The sequence below is a fragment of the Crocodylus porosus genome, unplaced genomic scaffold, assembly GCF_001723895.1.
Source record: "Crocodylus porosus isolate Cpor-Errol unplaced genomic scaffold, CroPor_comp1, whole genome shotgun sequence".
Taxonomy (NCBI): Eukaryota; Metazoa; Chordata; order Crocodylia; family Crocodylidae; genus Crocodylus; species Crocodylus porosus.
The window spans coordinates 2,961,150-2,980,352 of record NW_017728905.1 but is presented as its reverse complement, the minus strand read 5'-3'; the positions used below and the strand labels follow the sequence as shown (position 1 = coordinate 2,980,352).

Sequence of the window (19,203 nt, the reverse complement as noted above, 5' to 3'; positions counted from 1 at the left end):
TACCTATCTATGCTGTTCAGTGGAGTCAGTCACGTAAAAGCTCCTCTCAAACCTGGGAGAGGTTTACTCTGAGAGAAGAGAAGCTGTGGACAGAAACGTTACAGGACGCAGTTTGAGGACAGGGGGGAAATAATCCATTCGCCCAATACTAACATGCGTACAGAGGGCTCTCAGAGCTACTGATCTGACTCCTATGGGAATACAGATCCCTGGACAGTGAGTGTCAGAGAACGCCGGCTGTTTGCAAGTGCAGAAAACTAACCAAAAAGTCCAAGCTTAGGGCTTGGGCAGGTATCAAGCCCTGCTATTCATCTCCAGTAAATACACACATCAGCGAAAAGGCCAAGGCAAATCATGGCCCAAACCAAGCGACAGGACAAAAAGGCACATAGCATCTTGATAACTAATGACTCATAATGTAAGTAAGCAGAGACATTAATTATTCTTCTTCCTGAATGTGACTTGGTCCAGATGGCTCACAAGCTGCAGCCGTATGGGAGAGAAACAGTTCAGCAGAAGCACACACACGGGGCATCAACAGCATAGATCGGCAGGTGTGAACATTACCATGTTAGCCAACAGCCAGCACCTGGGGGGCACGGTGCTCTGTTTGGGGCTTTGCACTTTGCTATCCAAAATGAGGGCAGCCTTCCTCTGGTCTCCTTTGTTTGTTAGCCAACTCCTTGCAGTCCAGTTTGCAATGCAACTCTCAGGAAGGTAGTCATAAGATAAAGGGAGAATCAAAGCAACTAGCTTCAAAGTCAGGACCCGCCACACACCAAAGGGAGTGGAATGGATTGAGAGTTTTTGAAGTTGCATTCAGTAATCAAGGATGTGGCTTGCACAGTATCTGAATAAAGACAAGTACCCAGCCTCCTACACAAACCTCTCCAGCATTAATTCCTTGGTTTCTGCTCATTAAATCATAAGACATGACATACAGAACAGATCACACAGGCTGTAGCACCCATTGATTTAGCATTACACTATCTAGCTCAAAATAAGGACTAGTCTCAAGGACTAAGTCTGCTTCATTGGTTTCTAAGGAACCTCCTGTGAAATAACCATGAGGAACCAAAACTCATCAACCGTTTGCTGAGGCAGCCTTGAAGAAATGAATAAAAGTATCAGAGAGCAACACCACTTTCTTCTCCTGATCAGGACAGAGAGAAACAATGAGAGTATCTTCCTGGTGTGCACACTCCCATAACACAGTAACAAAGAAGCTGAAAACACCAATAACACATATACACACATTCCTAGAGTTTGGGTTTTTATGTTGTACATCTGCCAACATCCTAAAGCTGCAAAAATAGTCACCAGAGAATTACACTTCTGATGATACTGGCAACAGCACACCATACAGGAAGATGCACCAAGTCTCTGGTACTTGGGGATTTCAGTGCTTTTGGCCGGCATAAAACTCATGTGGCCAGATGTGGCGTAGTTCAGCAGAGCTCGTTAAAGTTACTATAACTTTCACACCATCTCTGTTCCAGGTTTAGTCTGAGTAAAGAGAAGTACTAGATCTCTTGAATATGCTCCAGGGCACATGGCAAGCCAAAGACATGCATCACTTAAGGGTTTGCCAGGTCATATCATAGTCCAGATGTACAAGGTGATGACAAGTTTCTATTAACTGCTAGTCACTAACTGCTAAAGAGGGTGACAGTGTGGGGATTATACCAAAAGAGCTACCATCACATTGATTAACTGGATTTGGAGTGGATGGAAAGATGACAAAGGTTCTGAATAGTTATTCAGATGAAATCATAAGACAGACTTTGCATTTCTGAGCTTGAAGTTGAGATTTATTGATACAGATACATACATGCATCTAGGTACAAGGCATGATGGCTAGGTACAGCCATTGCACCTATTGCACTTTAAGTGCCCAGAAAGCACCCTAAAGCCATAACTGAACAGACATTCACAGCTCTTATGGCACTTCAAAAATGGCAGATTGTGCTCTAAATTAATTGTGCTCGATGGCTGAGATACGAGACTAAAGTGCATTCTCTTAGAGCGCTTTATTGAATGTCTGTGCCGGATCTCATTGAGGGTTAACAGAGCGTTATCGCAGCCATCCCAGAGGATGTAGCGCAGGGCTGCACTGTAGCCTCAGGCAGAGCTTGTTCGCTGTGCCCAAGTACCCACCCAGCTCCATCCCCTCTGCTCCCAGCCCCACCTCCTCCCTCTAGCCAGCTGTGAGCTGCAGCTGGGGGGAGGAAGGGGAAAGAGGTTTTTTCTCCCCACAGATGCCCTGACCCTGTGGCATGCAGCTGCCTGGCCAGGGGGGCTGCAGGGGAAGGCCTGGGGTGGGGGATGGGGAAAAGAGGGGCACATCAATGCCACCAGTGGCCAATGTAGGCAGGCTCCAAGATCCCACCCTCCAACCCTGCTCCAACAAACAGCAAACAACTGTTCAGTTTGCTCATGCTCTAACTTATAGTGCTTTAAAGTAAAGCGCAATAGAGCGCTTTTCCCAGGGGTTTTTTGAGTGTCTGTACTTAGCTGATATGACTTACGGTTTAAGCAGTCCGCTAGAGCTGCTACCTATAAACCAAGAGCAGCCCCTAGTCCAGCCATAACTGCAGCCCTGCTGAGATGTTGGGAGAATATTTAAACATGTGCTTGTTCCTCAGTTCAAACAAATCGTTACCAAGCCTTTACATCCTTTGCCAGACTCTTTACAGGCCAAGCCTCCTGTGATAAAAAGCTGCAGCATTTCTTATGCTGCCGCTAGTTTTGGAGTACCAGCTTTTGACCACAGCTCTGTCATCTGAGGATAGTCCTACCTCTCCCCACGAATGTCTTAGTGTCAGCTTCCCTCCCCAGCCCTCTCCACTGCCACATTCCCTGTCACTGCCAGTAATATGACCACCTGTCCTGCTGGTTGAGGCTGCAATACGGGAAACATTTGAGGCACAGGCAGAAGTGACAATTTTCACCTGATCTGGCCCCTGAAAGCTCTCTACTGCCATAACTAAACATAAGTGCATAGCTGCAGAGTGCTTTAAAAGAGCCCGATCCTGTGAAAATCTGAAGGGTTCAGATGACGGCGCACCAAAGTGAGCATCCTCAGTAACTTCCGTCTGCATGCTTGGACTCTCGCCATCTTTGCCCCACACACCCAAGCTGTATGCAAATCCCCCCTTGCCTGGATATTTGTATAAGCTACGCTTTGCTTTCCAGCGCCCTAGCCAAACCTCTGATGTCCCCATTATACCCAGCTTCCATTATAGCAACTTCACCTACTCTGGCCTTTTCACCGCCCTGCTGTTCCCTGCAGTCTATACAAAATATTGCAAACCATCATTATTTTTCTCACCCATCAGTGTGACCAGGGCACTCCCGTTTTGGATCCTTCTCCTAGCTCCCCCCGTTCAAACTTGTCACAGCATTCAAACCTCTGCGGAGCTCTCCGCTCCCAGCTGCAGCCTACTCTCACGCTTCCAAAAATACATTCTCCCCCACAAACTAACCTTCCTCAAAGAAACTTTTTTCTTCCGTCTCTGAAAGCAAGACACATTTTTCCTACACGCATGCAAAAAGTTGCCCCTGCCAAAATCCTAAATCAAGCAAAATTCAATCCTGGATTAGTGACAGCTCTTTTAGGTATGAAAATGCAAGATCTTCAAAGTCTCATTTCATAAATTTGCAGGGCTAGAAATGAGAATTGTGTTGGGCAGATTTTCAGAAATATTCAGGAATCAGCAGCTCCCACTTTTTCCCCTCCCAAGTGCTGTCCACACTGGGAAGTCTGGCCATGTATGGCTGTGATTATGCCTCCATATTTCTACATGCATCCACTTGGAAAAAGAGAAGATGATCCCCATCCCACCAGAACACCAGCTCCAATGAACTTCTGATAACATGCATTTCTAGGCCTGGAAGGTCCTTACATAACAGCCCTGACACATATAGCCACAGGTAAGCTATTTTAGCTCATTTATAAATATTTTTTATCCTTGTAGAGCTGTGCTCATGGTAACTAAGTATTTGAATCTACAGACAGAAGAACAAAAAAAAAAAATAATGCCAAAAAATATTTTAAAATGCTAAAATAAATGTTATGCAACATGTGGCATATAAAAAAAATACACAATGCCATAGGGAACCACGAATGCTTTTCAGTGAGCATTCAGAACAAGCTATTTAACACACTCCTAAGCAGAGGTGTGTGAATAGTCTTTTTTTTGACGCTACCTGGGAGAACTGAACATTCATTTGGGATGAACTGAAACATTTCAGTTTCTGATATAATCCCTTTTTATTACATTAATTCAAATTTAAAAAAAAAGATATTTTGAAATAAAAGATTCCATTTTAAAAAGGGAAGACAAAATTGACTTTTTGTATTTTTTAGGCAGGACTGTTTTTTGCCAAACCCCCACACTTCGCCCAGCTGTGTTCGTAAGTGATGAGAAATCCCAAACTCCTACTGATAACATGCTTGTCCAGTACCGCACTATCATGTCTTCCATCACTCTCCTTCACATTACATTTCTAAATAAACACAAACACAGAGCTAGTGATCTGATGTCTTATTTTTCTGAAGTCTTTTCTGTTCCCTTAGAATAATTCCTGGCTCTGTAGTGGCAACACCTGCAGGGCTACATACCGTTGCTGGAGAGGAACGTGAAGTATGTGACAGAGAATGTCTAGTGTTTTCCATCCCCCCATGAATGAGATAGGCTCCTGAGCTGGAGAGGATCTGACTTCCCCCAATGTCCATGGTGATGCCCACCATGCTGTGAGAGGGAATGGCTGTAGGAGAGGATGCCTCTGTAGTCACCTGAGCTCCACCTCCCTGTGGTTCGAAATAGGAAGCTGCACTGCTGGGGGCGTAAATCTGAGCTTCAGTGTTGTAGGAGTAGGCAGCTCGTCTGTCAAAGAAACAATAGGGTTAGGATGTGAAGCACACGCAGGCGAGGTGGGCTTAGTTGCCTAATCTCACTTACAATAGGTTCTGCAATCTGTACTAAATTTTAAAAGAGCCTTGGCTGTACTGTGGCTGGGATTTGCTGCATTGAAATGTAGCTTCAATGTAAAAGTCAATTTTGACAACACTAATCTCACCCGTGGCAACCCTGAAGTAGGCCCCAAGCCACAGCCCCAGAGCATTTGGCCTTAGACGTGCAATGTTAGGACATGCACTATAATAATGCACAGGGTCTGGGAAGGGCCATCTCAGCCTGGCCTGTACCATAAAACCTAAGGCACCTATGCCCCATTTATACTTTTAATTGAGCTGAATTTTTGCTTACTAGATAAAGTCTATTTAACTACACGGAAATACCCTCCTTCTGTAAATCCTGCTCTTTTGCCCATTTAGTTTATAGCAACACCTTGAATTAAATAAGCTATACCAGTTAAAGCACTTCCTTACTGGTACAACTATCTCCACAAAAGCTTTTGCTGCTACAGAAGTCTCATTACAAAAGCCACAGCCTGGATGGCAAAAGTTTCTAATTGTAGACCAGGCTTGAGGCTTGGAAGTGCCCATTGAAAACACAGCTTAAAAGCATAAGTCATTTGAACTTTTGCCAAAACTTAGGAAGTCCAAGTCTTAAGTACAAGAAGGACTTAAGAAGTACACAGTAAACAGAGCTGGTTAATTTTTTTTACATCGAAACATTTCCCTGCTCTCCCCTCCCTACCTCCCACTAAATAAAATGGACTTTAAATCAATAGAACTGTTTACATTTTTTGACATTTAGTTAAAGAACCAGAAATTAAGTCTCATAGGAAAGGGAAGTGCTTTATAAATTTCTTGTGATACATTGGGAATTTTTAGACCAGTTGTAATGAAGAGTGTCAGCTATTGGTCAAGTATCTAGTGGCCAGACCAGAGGATCCAGCCTTAGGAGAGTCAACAAGAGAAGGAACCTCCTTCTTGCAGCAACTTAAGGATATTCTGAAGTTTGGTTCAATTCTGCACCGGGCAAATTTTCATCCCAGAACATTTCAAACCAAGCAAGTCATGGACTTGAACCTGAGTATTTCACATCCCAGCCAATACCTTTGTCCTGATATCTCTCTCTCTCCTCTACCTGGCTTTTATGGGGCCCATTTCCAAGAGCAGCATTGGACAGAATAGTATACTTACAGAGGAGAATACAAGGACTGACAGCATACACAGCCCCACATGAGTACATGAAATGGAGAGTTAAGACTTTGTGTGCATCTCCCCAACTGTGTGGGCTTTGATTCTCTCTTGGAGAAAGCAAAATGGACTTTCACTTCTACCAGAGGGACTTTCTGTAATGAATGAGAGGAGGTTCTTACATGGTCCCATTGGTGTAGACAGCCTCTCCTCCCTCCACATACTGGACCTGAGCTGGGTACACGTGCTGCACAGTTTGCACCTGAAACAAACAGCAAAATGCCAGGTTTATAGAGGAATTGTTTTTAAAAAGCAATGGCAGAGCTACACACATACACATAATATATGTATACATATACACCGATAGCACTTAAAGTGGTGGCCAAAACTATTCAAGAATCAACAATTTTACCTTGACATTTGATTATTTTTAGAAACCCCAAAATTCTAGGTCATACACAAACTAGGCAATGGCTGTGCCATCATCGTGCCTGGTTCTCCACTTGCAGACCCATGTACGGTGCACCCACTGCATTTGCACAATTTAGCACCTTTTTCATAAAATAAGTTTAGCCCTGAAAGTAAATCTTGACAGAAGAGCAATTTTTTTTTAGAAACAGTCCAGCAATTTTAAAAAATAAACATGCCTCCCAAATCTTTAATGTTAGACAGGCATGGGAGAAGGGTGCTAAAGAGAGGTTTCATTTTAATCGTTAACTGTGAGAGTCTCCTTTGTCACCAGTCCAAAGCAAGGAACAATCGGATGCAGGGATCAAGGAAATTGCTCTCCTTGTCATCTCAAGTTTCCCAATCATATACAACTAATTAAATATATAGATTTTAGCAAATAGATGCTGTATATAGTTTCAAGAGACACCCATGGGACATGGAGGTTAGGAAGGGGGGGGTAGATCCTATTTACTCACTGATTATTCCATGGCAATAGCCATTACTTCTCCACTGCATTGACCTTACCTGCTGTGGCACCTGCTGAACTCTGGGAATGGAGATTTGCTGCATCTGTGCTCCTTTGGGAGCAGAGCCTGTTGCTTGAACCAAAACCCTCTGAAAGAATAAAATACAGAAACGTCCAGTTAGGTTCAGTCTTACCCTTAAACCCAGTGCACATCATTCCAGCTAGCCCACCTCCTGCCATGCCTCCTAGGGAACTGGCTTCAAATCTTGAAGAGGCAACAGTCCCACACTAGGTTTTATATTGACCCATGTCCATTCCCTGTCCTAATGCTTCCCTCAACAGCCCATCTAATTTAAAATTACAGTGAAATTGGGACATAGCCACAAACCCCACACTAAACAAAGCAAAACCTGAAATCTGGATTCAAGTTTTATGACATGGGCCCCTCTTCAATCAGTCATCCAAGGAATAATAGAAATGAGCTGGTTTTAAGAGACAGGTGTTAAAAAAAAAAAGGTCAAACCACAAGTCAACTGGAATAGTCTGCCCTCCCAGCTCTACATGTTCTCCTGCCAGGAAAATGTTTTCCAATGCTGCTATAACAGGTCACTAACCTTTCTGCAGGAGCCACTTCTGTCATGATCACTACCAGTAATACAGCCAAGACATTCTTGTATCTCCATTCAGCTGTGTAATCTCACTCCTGGAAGCCCTGCCCGCCCCTATCGTTTTGCTACTCATCCACCTCTTTGCGTTATGTCTGACATTGTTTTAAGCTTGAGGCAGAGGCCCATGTCTTATTTGATCCATGAAGTGTCTTGTACACGTTTGCATGCTCCAAAGTATGTGAATGGTGAGAACACCAAGGATACAATGGAATTATTGAGAGTGGCACATGGGAGCGTAACGACGTATAGTGAAACGAACATGCGAAATGCACATTTAGGCCAAGTATCAGGAAAAAAATAATTACAGCTTTTAGGCAGTGCAAAAGTCTCTAAAAGAAAGTTATTAATGCTTTGAAGACTACCAGTGCACTGGATACGTTAGAAAAACTGCTGGGAGAAAGAATCCTGGAACAGGAACTAGACAAGTCTACTAGAAATGAACCAATTGTACTAGCCATAACCAACTGTATGGCTTTATAGTATTACCTATCCCCTTGATATCTGTGCACCCCCTGTGTAATATCCACAGTAAAAGCCCATGGGTTGTAAACTCCACTAAATGCACTGGGGTCTTTACTTTTACTGTGGATATTACACAGGGGGTACACAGATATCAAGGGGATAGGTAATATTATAAAGCCATACAATTGGTTATTAGGGGATTTACACACAGGCTCCAGGAGGCAGGTTGTGGGGGATGCTTTAATCATAACAGCTCTGAGAGCCGTTCTAATTAAAGCGCCAAGAGCTTCACATGTGTCAGCATCCCTGGGGAGGAGGGGGGTGCTTTAACTAAAGCTTGAACGAGCTTTGGTTAAAGTGTCCCCACTGCCATTTTTCAGTGTGGGGACGCTGATACACATGATGCTGGAGTCTGCTGGACTGTGGCAATTACCGTGCTCCAGCAGACTCGATTAATTGATTAATCAAATTAATCAAAGCAGCCTCAATGTACGTGTATAGGTGCCCTTACGATGACAAAACCCTGATGCACTTATATTTAAGTAGGTCCATTGAAATCAATGAGAGTAGGACCATATTGAAGAGCTTTGCTGAATCAGGATCTAATCCATGCTTATTCACACAAAATATTGGACTTCAAAAGCATTGCTCACATGAGACCCCATCTTGCAAGTCTAACATAATAAAGTATGTTCTCCATGTTCAAGGAAAAAGGTTAGCATAGCTAATGGTCAGCAAGGCTAATTTGGAAAGCAGATAAACTCACACTAGATTATACCTTGGGAACCTTTATAGTTTTTCCAGAAGCTTTATGGTGTGCATTCTTTTTTAAGGTCATACACAGGATATTGTATTATTTTTATAGTCAGCAAACCAGCCAACCGCCCCCAAATTTCCAAGTTGGAGCGCAGCTCAGGGAGACTCCCAGGAGTGCTAAAGGTACCTGAACAATTCAAGTCTGCCAAATTGGCATGCAGAAAACTCCTACAGGATTTTCTCATCAAGATTCAGGTTCCCATTTCTGCTTCCACTGGAAGTGGGAGGCGCAGAGACGAGTAAGAGTGAAAAGGAACTCCTGGGATTAATCCAGCTTTTCCAAACATCAAACAAATAGTCCAGCCCTTTCAAATCAAACTCAGTGAAGGAACACCCCATAAAACTTCTATGATGTTTTCATCTTTTTTATTAAGACCACTGTGTATAACCACCTCTTTGTCATTAGTTAAATCAAGCCAAGCTGCCACAGAGGCTCCAATCACATTCATCTGTGCTACACAGAGTCAAATAGCAGTATCATCAATCTGCAATGTATCCAGGCCCTCTGAAGCCTTCTTCAATGGTTTAGCACTAATGTCACTTTGTAGAATTCATCATTTGTCCAATGTATGAGTTTACTGGATTTAAAGGCCAGTAAAGACTGTTATGAGCATCTGCACTATCCACTTGCATAACACAAACCAGAAAACACAAACCAGCATTGATTTGTAGAAGCTTGGAAACAGTTTGGATAAAGGTAGACACCAGGGCAAATTCACCCTGACACCGAGCCAATGTGCCTAAGCATTAGGGGATACAAATTCTCATCCAGCCTCTTGTGGGTGGCCTTAGTCAAGTCACTTCATTCTGCCTCAGTTTACCAATCCATCTCTAAACTGGGGGTAATGGTCTTTATTTAACTTTAAAAAACACTTTGAGAGCTTTCAATAGGAAAGACATCTGAGATTTGTCCATCTGCACTGCCTGGGACTTACCCACCATCTCCCTACTGGACTGTGTTATAACTTCTCTTTGAGTACAAGTTGTGGGAACATACAGTAGTTTGCCTGGGAGGCTTCCTATTACTGAGAGTGACTCAATGGGAGTTTTTCTGTTTACTTCAAAGGTGGGATTTTTCCTTCTGTCTGCAGCAAGCATCACAGAACAGGCAGAAGAAGCTATCATTTTTCAGAAGACTGATAACGTTTATGGGATTGTTGCTAAACTCCCACAGTGCCCTTTAGGATCATATTAGGTCTGACTTCTTCATGAATAAGATTCACTCATCTGCCAGAAGTTAAGGATGACTGACTGCACTAGATATTTCCTCACCTTTCCATTATGTTTTCATCATCTGAGCAAATAGAACAAATCTTTTTGTCACACTTTTCTTTCCTTTCTGCACCCTCTGTGCAATATTTTGAGGTTCTTTTTCAGCAAGGGAGCCAATAAAATTAAGCTGAACTGCATTTTTGAGGTGGGTGCAGGAACATCATTAACAACAACTTCCTATGTTGGAACAATACCAAAGTGGATTATTCTACTCCTCCTTTAATTATTTTTCTTTAATTCTTCACATGCAGAATCTTATAGCGGGACTGTAGTGTGCTTGCAGGATTGAAGTCTGTCTAGAGGAAAAGGCCAAGGGCAACTTGCTTCAATTATTTCTTGAAACTGTGATTATGTACTACATTAAAAGTGATGTTAACACAAAAGAACTTGATAAGAAAGTTAAGAACAATGGAAAGACGAAAGACTCATACGTTTCAAAGGCATACATTACAGGCTGGCCTTCAACGTACTTTGTGTGAATATAGATCGTTTCTAAATTAGTCTGATTTGAAGAGTCCTGAACGGGAATTAAATTCCCAGAGGTATCTTGTTGTGACTTGGAGACATCACGAGATGGGGAATCTACCACTTCCCTTCATGGTTCATCCTGGTTTTCTACCTTCGCTCTTAAAATTTAGTGGCTTATTTCTAATTTGATTTGACTTTCAGTCACGGTTTCTTGGCACATCTTTCCCTGTTATTTTAAAGTGCCCTATAGGATCTAGTATTTTCTCCTTCTCTAGGTACTTCTATACTAGAATATTATCACCATCATTATTGTTATTATTATTACTACTGTTATTATTATACGATTTGTATAATATAGTATAATAATCAATAATGGTTATGATAATATCACCTCTCAAATCTTTTGATAAGCTAAGCAAAAGGAACTTCTTCGTCTCTCTCTGCAAAATAGTGTCTGGGGTCCTCAATTTAATATTGTGGATCTTTCCAAATCCTCTACAATGTTTTTCAAATACCATTTTTTAAAACACAGGGGCATAAACACTGTATGCAGCTCTCTAGTCTCCATAGACATTTACCTTCCTACTCCATTTTATGTGCATATATTAAAGGATTGGATTAGTTCTTCGTGTTAGTTTGAAGGTTGTGTTAAACCATCTCTCCATATCAAACCTTAAGTTCTGGTCAGAGGCAGTGCTTGCCAGGATACCCCGCATCACCTCACCACTCGCTCTGTATTTTGACTTTGCAAATCTAGGGATTAGGAATATAGCTTTGCATTTGGCTGCATTTAAAGCATATTTCACTTGAGAGGTCCCAGCTTGTCAAATGATCCAGATCACTCTGTCTGACTGCCCTACCCTCCCATGACTCATTTCTCTGCTTAATTTTGTGCAAAGTTTATTGGCAGCAATTTTACATTTACTCTCAGATCATTGATGAAAAAGTTGTTTAACACTGGGCCTTGCATCAAATACCTACTAATAATACCCTCACTTAATGATTCCACACTGACAGTATTGAAATCTCTCAGACCTACAGCTCTTAATTCATTTAACCTGAATTTTACAGACACTATATAGTGCCAATTTTTAATCTGAATGCTTTGTGGGCCTGTGTCAAATATTGTATGCAGATAAAGCAGACCCTTCTAATTGTGTTCATCAACCATATATATCCATTTCATTTCTCTGAAACTATAATTGACCTATAGTTACCAGAGTCATCCACTATTTTATTTCAAATATTAGCACAACATTGGCACACTTTCCAGTTTCTGAACGGATCTTGGACTGCCAGAAAACTTTAACAAGAGGCCAGTGATCTCCACAGCCATCTCTTTTAGGATTCTTGGGGACAAATTATCCAAGTCAGGAGATTCAAAAGCGTTTTTCCTCAGCAGATGTAATTTAAAATCTTCCTTATATTTACTGACTGGGAAGTATCCTACTGCTCCTCCTCATCCCTTATCAATTTTCTATGCTCTGTAAATTCTACATTGTACTGATTGTTTTCCGTTTCCCCTTTTTCTATTTGTTTTACATTATGGAGTCTGTTTGTTTTTTAATTCTGCCCATTGCTCTACCATTGAATCTGGATGGACTTTCATTCAAGGTCATCCTGTTTTTTGATTGTGGCATTATGGCTGTTTGGCCACTGAATAAGTACTCTTTAAAAAGAGCTCCTACTTCTCAGTTGCACTTTGCTGTCTGGATTTTATCTCCCTATCCATCTTGCTGATCATTCTTCTCTGCCTCGGAAAATTAGACCTTTTGAAGCATCAAATTGTATATATTATTGGTTGGGCTATCCTTTGTCTGCCTTTACTGAATATAATCAGGTCACGATTACTGGTCCCTAGGCAACCACCAACTGTTAACCCAGCAATTAATTCATCTTTATCAGTCAGAATGAGGTTACACATAAAATTACCAGGTGTCGGGTACAATACTGTTTCTGTTAAAAAATCATGAGCGGCAACTTATAATATTCAGAAATTCTAATGATATTTTATGACTGGCTACACAAGATCTGTGCTGTGAGTCTTCCAAACTGGAGTTCCCAACAATATACATATATTTTTTTTTCTTTCCGCATATTACAGATAAGTGTTTAAAGAGTAACTCATCCTTGTTTTGTTCTGTGATCTATAGTGGCCTCTACCACGTCCCCATACTGGCCTTTGTTAGTTGGTATACCGATGCATGGGTAGTAAAGAACCTGTAGTTCTAAAGTTACTAATAACAGATGATGGTATATTACACACCTAGAGTCATCTCACACTCATTTTTCCCCTTCTTTTCTTCCTAAACAGATTGCAGTTACCAATTTGAGCATCCCAACCACGCAAATTGGCCAGCCAAGTCTCAGCAATGGCTGTTATATTGATTATCTAACTAATGAGACTTTCCATTTCCTCCTGCTCATGACGCAGACTCTTAGCACAACTAATCGAAACATTTCTTGTCTTCACATCCTTTGCCACAATGGAGCTTGGGTTCAGGGCCGGACACAGGCATGGGTGAACCAGATGGTCGCCCAGAAAGGGGGACCAAAAATGGTAATTACCAAAAACGGTAATTTTTTTCCCCATTGTCCAATTATTATTATCCTTATCTCTGGTGAAGGGGGGCCTGATACTAAAAGTTCTCCCAGGGCTGCCAGGAGTCTAGGTACAGTGCTGCGTGGGTTCATAATTCATTGCTTTCTGGGATGTTCAAACTAGCCTCCAAAGATGAAAGCTCATTTCCCCCAAGCCTGGAAGATGTTGGCCATCCTGATTGTATTGTCCCATCTCCCAACAATCTACAAAATGAGAATGTTCAGCTTCAAAACGAATCATGCAACCAGCTGTCGACTTGCAGCATTTTCTATTTGCAAACTTGTAGCCCCGAAGAAACTCTGGATGTCCCTTTTCTGCATCTCCATTCCGAGATCCACAATCTTCTGTCACCTACACAGTTTTACTTGGCTATTTGTTCCAATGTGCATCGCTTCCCCAGCCAATCTTGGATTGTTACGGTCAAAAATATTAATCTCAACAATGAAATCATGGAAACATTTTGCAGTATTGATCAGCAAGTTCCACACACAGAATGAAAAACCATGCAATGAAACTAAGAGCATGGAAACTGGAAAAATATGACAAAGTAGACAGCTATACAAAGAATCTTATTACCTGGGTGCCTACCTTCCAGAAATGATACTATTCTAGGAAAGAAATTGCTGATAGCAATTCCCTTCTCCAACCTCAAATGGCATGCGACTCCCACTAACTGTGTTGTCCTCTCTAGTCCAAGATGCTACTACCTAAACCCCAGCCCCGCAACTTCCTCATAGGTTACAAAACTTTTCTGATATTACTGTAAATGGCATAAAATGAACCTCAATTCTCATTTCACTTCCATTTTTTGAATTAAAGCTATCTATTCTAAAAAATAAAATGACAGCCTCACTTTTCTACTGTCAAAAAGGTTTTAAATATGTTTTATTTTTTTATCTCAATGTGTTAGCATGGCAAGATTTAAAAAAAAGAAAAGGAAAGAGAAAACCACCACAAACTTCTCCCTTAAAAAAACTCAAAACTGCTAAGCATTTTGTCCCTCTTCTCCCCTAAATGTTCCCCAGTTTCACTGATTTTGTTATCATTCAGCTTTAAGAGATGCACCATAAAGGATGTGGTGCCATTTGATTTGTCATTGCCTTTATTGACACATCCAGTAATGACATCATGATACTACAATAAATCAAACACCAAACTCTTGTAAAAAGGTTTTCTTGGCAACAAGGATAATTTAAAATCCATATCCCGTGTTCAAGTTGTTGGGCTTTTGTTTTTTGTTTTTTAACTGCAAACATTTCTATGGCAATTATCAGTGCAACATCCATAGAGACTATCACGGATATCTCAATGCGAATAAATGCCTCAAACCGATTTTAAAAGAAAACCCTTCCGACCTATAGATTAAAGCAAATCTAGCATTAAAAATAGGTTGCTTTTCCATGGAGACAGCCCCAACAGCTGTGCAAGCTGTGGTTACATTACCTGCTGAGATGCTGGCACTGGTTGCACTACTGGAGCTTGGGCCGAGGCAGAAGTACGCAGAGCCACAGAAGTCGCTGAATCTGATCCACCCTCTGAGCTCTGCATGCTCACTGCTAGAGAGAGCACAGGACAGATGAGACAGAGAAAACAGCTTCACTCATTTATAGGTCTAAAAGCACGAGAGTCTGTGGCATCAAGGCCCAGGGAATAAAATCCCTGTGGAGGGTCTATGGGCAGTTATAGGAAGGAAGGTAGCTACCTTCCTACTTGGAGGATCCTTTTTAATCTTGGCTCCAACTTTATTGCAGTATTATATTAAGAGAAAAAAAGTTGCACAACTGTTCCACAGAAAGAGGGAAGGAACAGAAAACGTGCTTCTAAATATAACAAAATGGCATAGGAAATTAATGTGTCACAGCCAATCTGTAGTCGCTCGTCGCTAAGGGCTAAGAGAACAGATGACCAAGAACCATGGTTTCTTCCCTATGAGCTTCAGCATGTATAACCATCTCAGGGTGTTTGGACAAAAAGCCAAGAGCCAGACTTGACCACATGCCCAGATAAAATGCATCTGAAACAGCTTTGCCATGCTGCAAAATGCAGGCACAGAATGATGAAGCCGCGTGTCCTCCGGTAGAAGCTGAGGTTCACAGTAAGAGGAGACACCTTGAAGACAGTCAGATCAGCAGATTTTTTGTTTCTAAACTGAAACTTTGGACAAAAAGCTATTTTCTTTGGAAACCGAAGATTTAGAAATTTTGAAATGTCAAGGCTCCCTCTCGTTAAATGTAATAAAATATACAATTTCTGGGGACACAACCAGTATTTCCATTTTTCTTTCTCCCCGTCCTCCCCCCATTTCTTTTTTGCAACTAACTTTTTGAACTTCCACAAATTTGCAAGAATAGAAATAATGTGGGGGGGCGGGGGGAATTGGAGAGAAATCTGGATGTTATTTGTTTTTCCATACGCTGTCGTAAAAGGAAAAGCAGTGGTAAAAAAGATTAAGTGAACAAAAAAAGAACTCTGCAAAATGGAAATGACATCTATGTTTTTCTTACATTTTCCCCCTACTTCTCAAGAAGGTCTGACCTGGGACAATTATGGCAAATAAAACTAAATGGGCTTCTCTACCCTGTCAGCTCTAACTGCTTGTGAATATGTTCCTCTTTTATGATTCTCCTTGACAAAGAAGGAAGAGTGGGTATCACAATTCAGCTGAAGGATCAAGAATAAACAATCCCAAAATAAGTCACATTACTCGTCGTAGCATTGTTCGTTTCTCCAGCCCTCAAGGCATAAAAAAAAAGCTTTCATTTTTCTTGAGACTCTGCATAGAATAGGATTGCATACAATCCACTATATAAAGACAGCATCTGTTTCTTTAAATCACTGTCTGACTGTATTTTTGACGGGGTATCTAAAAATTCCTCTTTATCCAAGATTCCAGCTGCTTCGACCCAATGTGACTAATAATAATAACAATAATTCTCTCTGCACAGTTAAGAAATAGCCTCACACCTGTTCCAGTTTGGCCCACCCCAGTTATTTGCCAGTAAACAGCTGGGCCAGCACAAGGTCTTTGGTGAAGGAGATAAGCTGATAAGTCTCATATAAACATAACTTCCAGGGAAAAAAGGACACTTTTTGGATACATATTCTCATAACTTTCTCCAAGCAAGGGCAATTGTTTGTTACTTATGCCTGCCACACTCTAGTTCCCAATTTAGTATGATTTTATACCTCTCCACTCAAAGTGTTGGGTTTAGGTTATCTAACAAGAAAACTGGGTAAGTTCTCATTAGAGATTTTAACATGCTTTGGAAATGTCATATGAATGCAAGCGAGATCAGCCACCTGTGGAAACAGGTTCACTGCAAACAATTCGATTTAGATTAGAGCTCGGTTTAGGATATTATATGCTCATTAAAGAGCATCTTGAACTTTTGGTGCCCTAAATATGCCCAGGGCCCAGAGTGTTACGTACTTTGCTGCACTGGGGCTCAAGTCCCAGTGGGGTCAATGTGATTTTTGCACATGCTCTTCTCAATAGGAATTGCCAGTAAAAGGGGTCTTTGTAAAAGATCACAGAACATGGTACTTGACTTCACCATACCACCATGGATTACTTGACATCACCATACCAACAAATTGCCAAGCAGGGTTGGCACACTGGTATTCCTTCCAACTTTGTGTCCTTCAGAAGTAAAACTGATGGCACTAATCAAAATCCCGCATCTCTCTGAAACTTAAGATTAAGATCCAAATACCCTTGACGTGGAACATTAAAATAAGTCATACAGAAAATGACAACGTTTATTTTAAATGCACTAGGATCAGAAAGGCACCTTTTCCTCATACGGGACATCAACTATGGCACGATGCTTCTTCCATACCCACTCATCATCTCTCAGACAGATAATACTCAAGAGACATTTTCATAACTTTGGCAAGGCCATAAACTGATGCAGCAAGTCTAATATGAAAAAATATTTTCTTTTTGCAAATGTGGTTTTAACACGGTGCCACTCTAGTTAGAAGAGGAACTCTCTCAAGTCGCTTCTGCTTGCTTTTGTCAACATATGTGTACTTCCCATTGGACCTCGGTGCCCAAGAAGAGCAAAAAAAAAAGATGCATGGACCATGAGCAACACATACAGATCTCTTACAAATACAGACTCTGTTAGTGATGATGATACCGGAGATGGAAAAAGCAAATCTGCATTCTCAATTCCCAAGACAAGTTCACAACAATGAGGAAACCAAGCAGATACAATCTGGCATTGCAGAGAGAAAGAGGCAAGGCATGAGCATGGAGCCCCAGAGCAGTATTTGAAAAAATCTGTATTAATGTCTGTTTTCCAAGGATACTCTAGTCTTAGAAATATCTTGAATCGTCTATTAAAGCTGCTTTGTGCCTCCTGCAAATATGAGAGGCAAATCTGTTAAGGCTTTCTGCTCAAACTGACTTGTGCTGCTGACAAGTTGGGCACACAAACAGGACTCCCACTTGGTAGAAGTACGGCTCCTGCTATCTCTCTAAATATTGTAAGGGACAAGTGAGGTGTGCAGCTAACAAGGAGATTTTCAGGAGTTAGGCAGCTGATTTCCACTGGGAGAAAATAGAAGCCGGATGCCAAACCCACACCTGTGCCATTGAAAACCTCCCGCACTCTGCTGCTTAAGTCTAACCCGGGGCAGCCAATTATTTTGGGTGGAGGGCCGCTTATTGAGTTTTGGCAAGCCATTGAGGGCTGCGTGACAGGCAGCCCAAGGCAGATAAATATTAATTTTCTAAATTTTTAGGGGCCCCGCAGGCCAGACAGAATGGCCTGGCGGGCCGCATCCAGCCCGCAGGCCGCATTTTGCCCACCCCTGGCTAAACACTGAAGAGTGTTGATTGTGATGCACCATCCAGACTAATATCAGTAGGAGCCTAGCGGCTAACTTCTCATACAGCCATTTAGGGAATCTGCTGTCATTCCTCGACCTGGTTTTTGACATCCCTCAGGAGCCCCAGTTATACAACGCACTGAGCCTGAGGGCGCGGACAGAAGTGACATTTGTAGGGCAACCGGCCCCCTGAAAGTGCTCTGCTGCCATGCTGCGAGACATGTGCATGGCTGCAGAGCACCTTAAAAGTGGCCGGCATGACAAATGAACCCTCATCTGATGAAGGATCACATGAAGGTATTCCAAAGCAGAGGATCTTCATTAACTTCCATCAGTCCCTGCATGCAATCAGGGCTGAGCTGATACAGCTCAGGGTGTATCCCCCTTCAGCTCAGGCTGGGCAAATCCCAGCCCTCAGTTCCCACCCCATTCCCCCTCCTTTCCTCCAGACAGCACCAGAGCTGGGGGGCAGGGGGGTAGGAGAGAGAAGCTGAAGGCAGGCAGCTCCTCCACTGGGTTGGCCCCAAAGTGGAGCTTGATTCCTCCCTGCCACACCTGAGCAACAGGCTTTCTGTGAAGCGCCACGAGTTAGAGCTGGGAGCTGCAAGTCAGTGACTCTCAGTACTGACTCGCTCAGAAGCCATAGAGCAATCGGTGTTCAAAAAGCTGCAAAGTGTATACTCCCAGGAGAATTAAAGCAAACACTCTCCAGTTCACAAAAAAAAAAGAAACTATGATTCATTAATTCCTACTCCTGACTTCGTGCCCCTTGGGCAGGGGGCTGGACCCGATGATCTCGCAAGAGCCCTCCCAGCCCTTATGTCTATGAAATTCACATTTGCGCAGTCCACCAGATAAAGGTACTTTAAAGGTGTTAAGCCTCTTTGGTGCTTGCTAAATTTAAAGTACTGGGTTATTTTAAGCAATGCCAAATTGGAGTCAGGAGTGGACTGGCCAAGTTTGCCGATGACACCAAACTTCGGGGCAAAGCATCCACGCCAGAAGATAGGCGGGTGATCCAGGCTGACCTGGACAAGCTCAGCAAATGGGCAGA

The 19,203-nt window shown here is 42.2% G+C and overlaps 1 protein-coding gene across 5 annotated transcripts in view; it reads right to left on the bottom strand.

The window, feature by feature from the left end:
* RFX2 (regulatory factor X2) overlaps nucleotides 1-19,203 on the bottom strand; it is a 93,644-nt gene that overhangs the window by 33,373 nt on the left and 41,068 nt on the right. For 2 of the 5 annotated variants that reach the window (XM_019557083.1, XM_019557085.1), the window contains exons 2-5: nucleotides 14,757-14,869; nucleotides 7,085-7,174; nucleotides 6,292-6,371; nucleotides 4,625-4,889 (exon numbers count right to left, since the gene is read on the bottom strand). In XM_019557083.1, the coding sequence (XP_019412628.1) occupies nucleotides 4,625-4,889; nucleotides 6,292-6,371; nucleotides 7,085-7,174; nucleotides 14,757-14,861 (540 nt within the window). In that variant the 5' untranslated portion in view covers nucleotides 14,862-14,869. The remainder of the gene's footprint in view (nucleotides 1-4,624; nucleotides 4,890-6,291; nucleotides 6,372-7,084; nucleotides 7,175-14,756; nucleotides 14,870-19,203) is intronic. The other 3 variants (XM_019557086.1, XM_019557087.1, XM_019557084.1) reach the window with 2 other exon arrangements.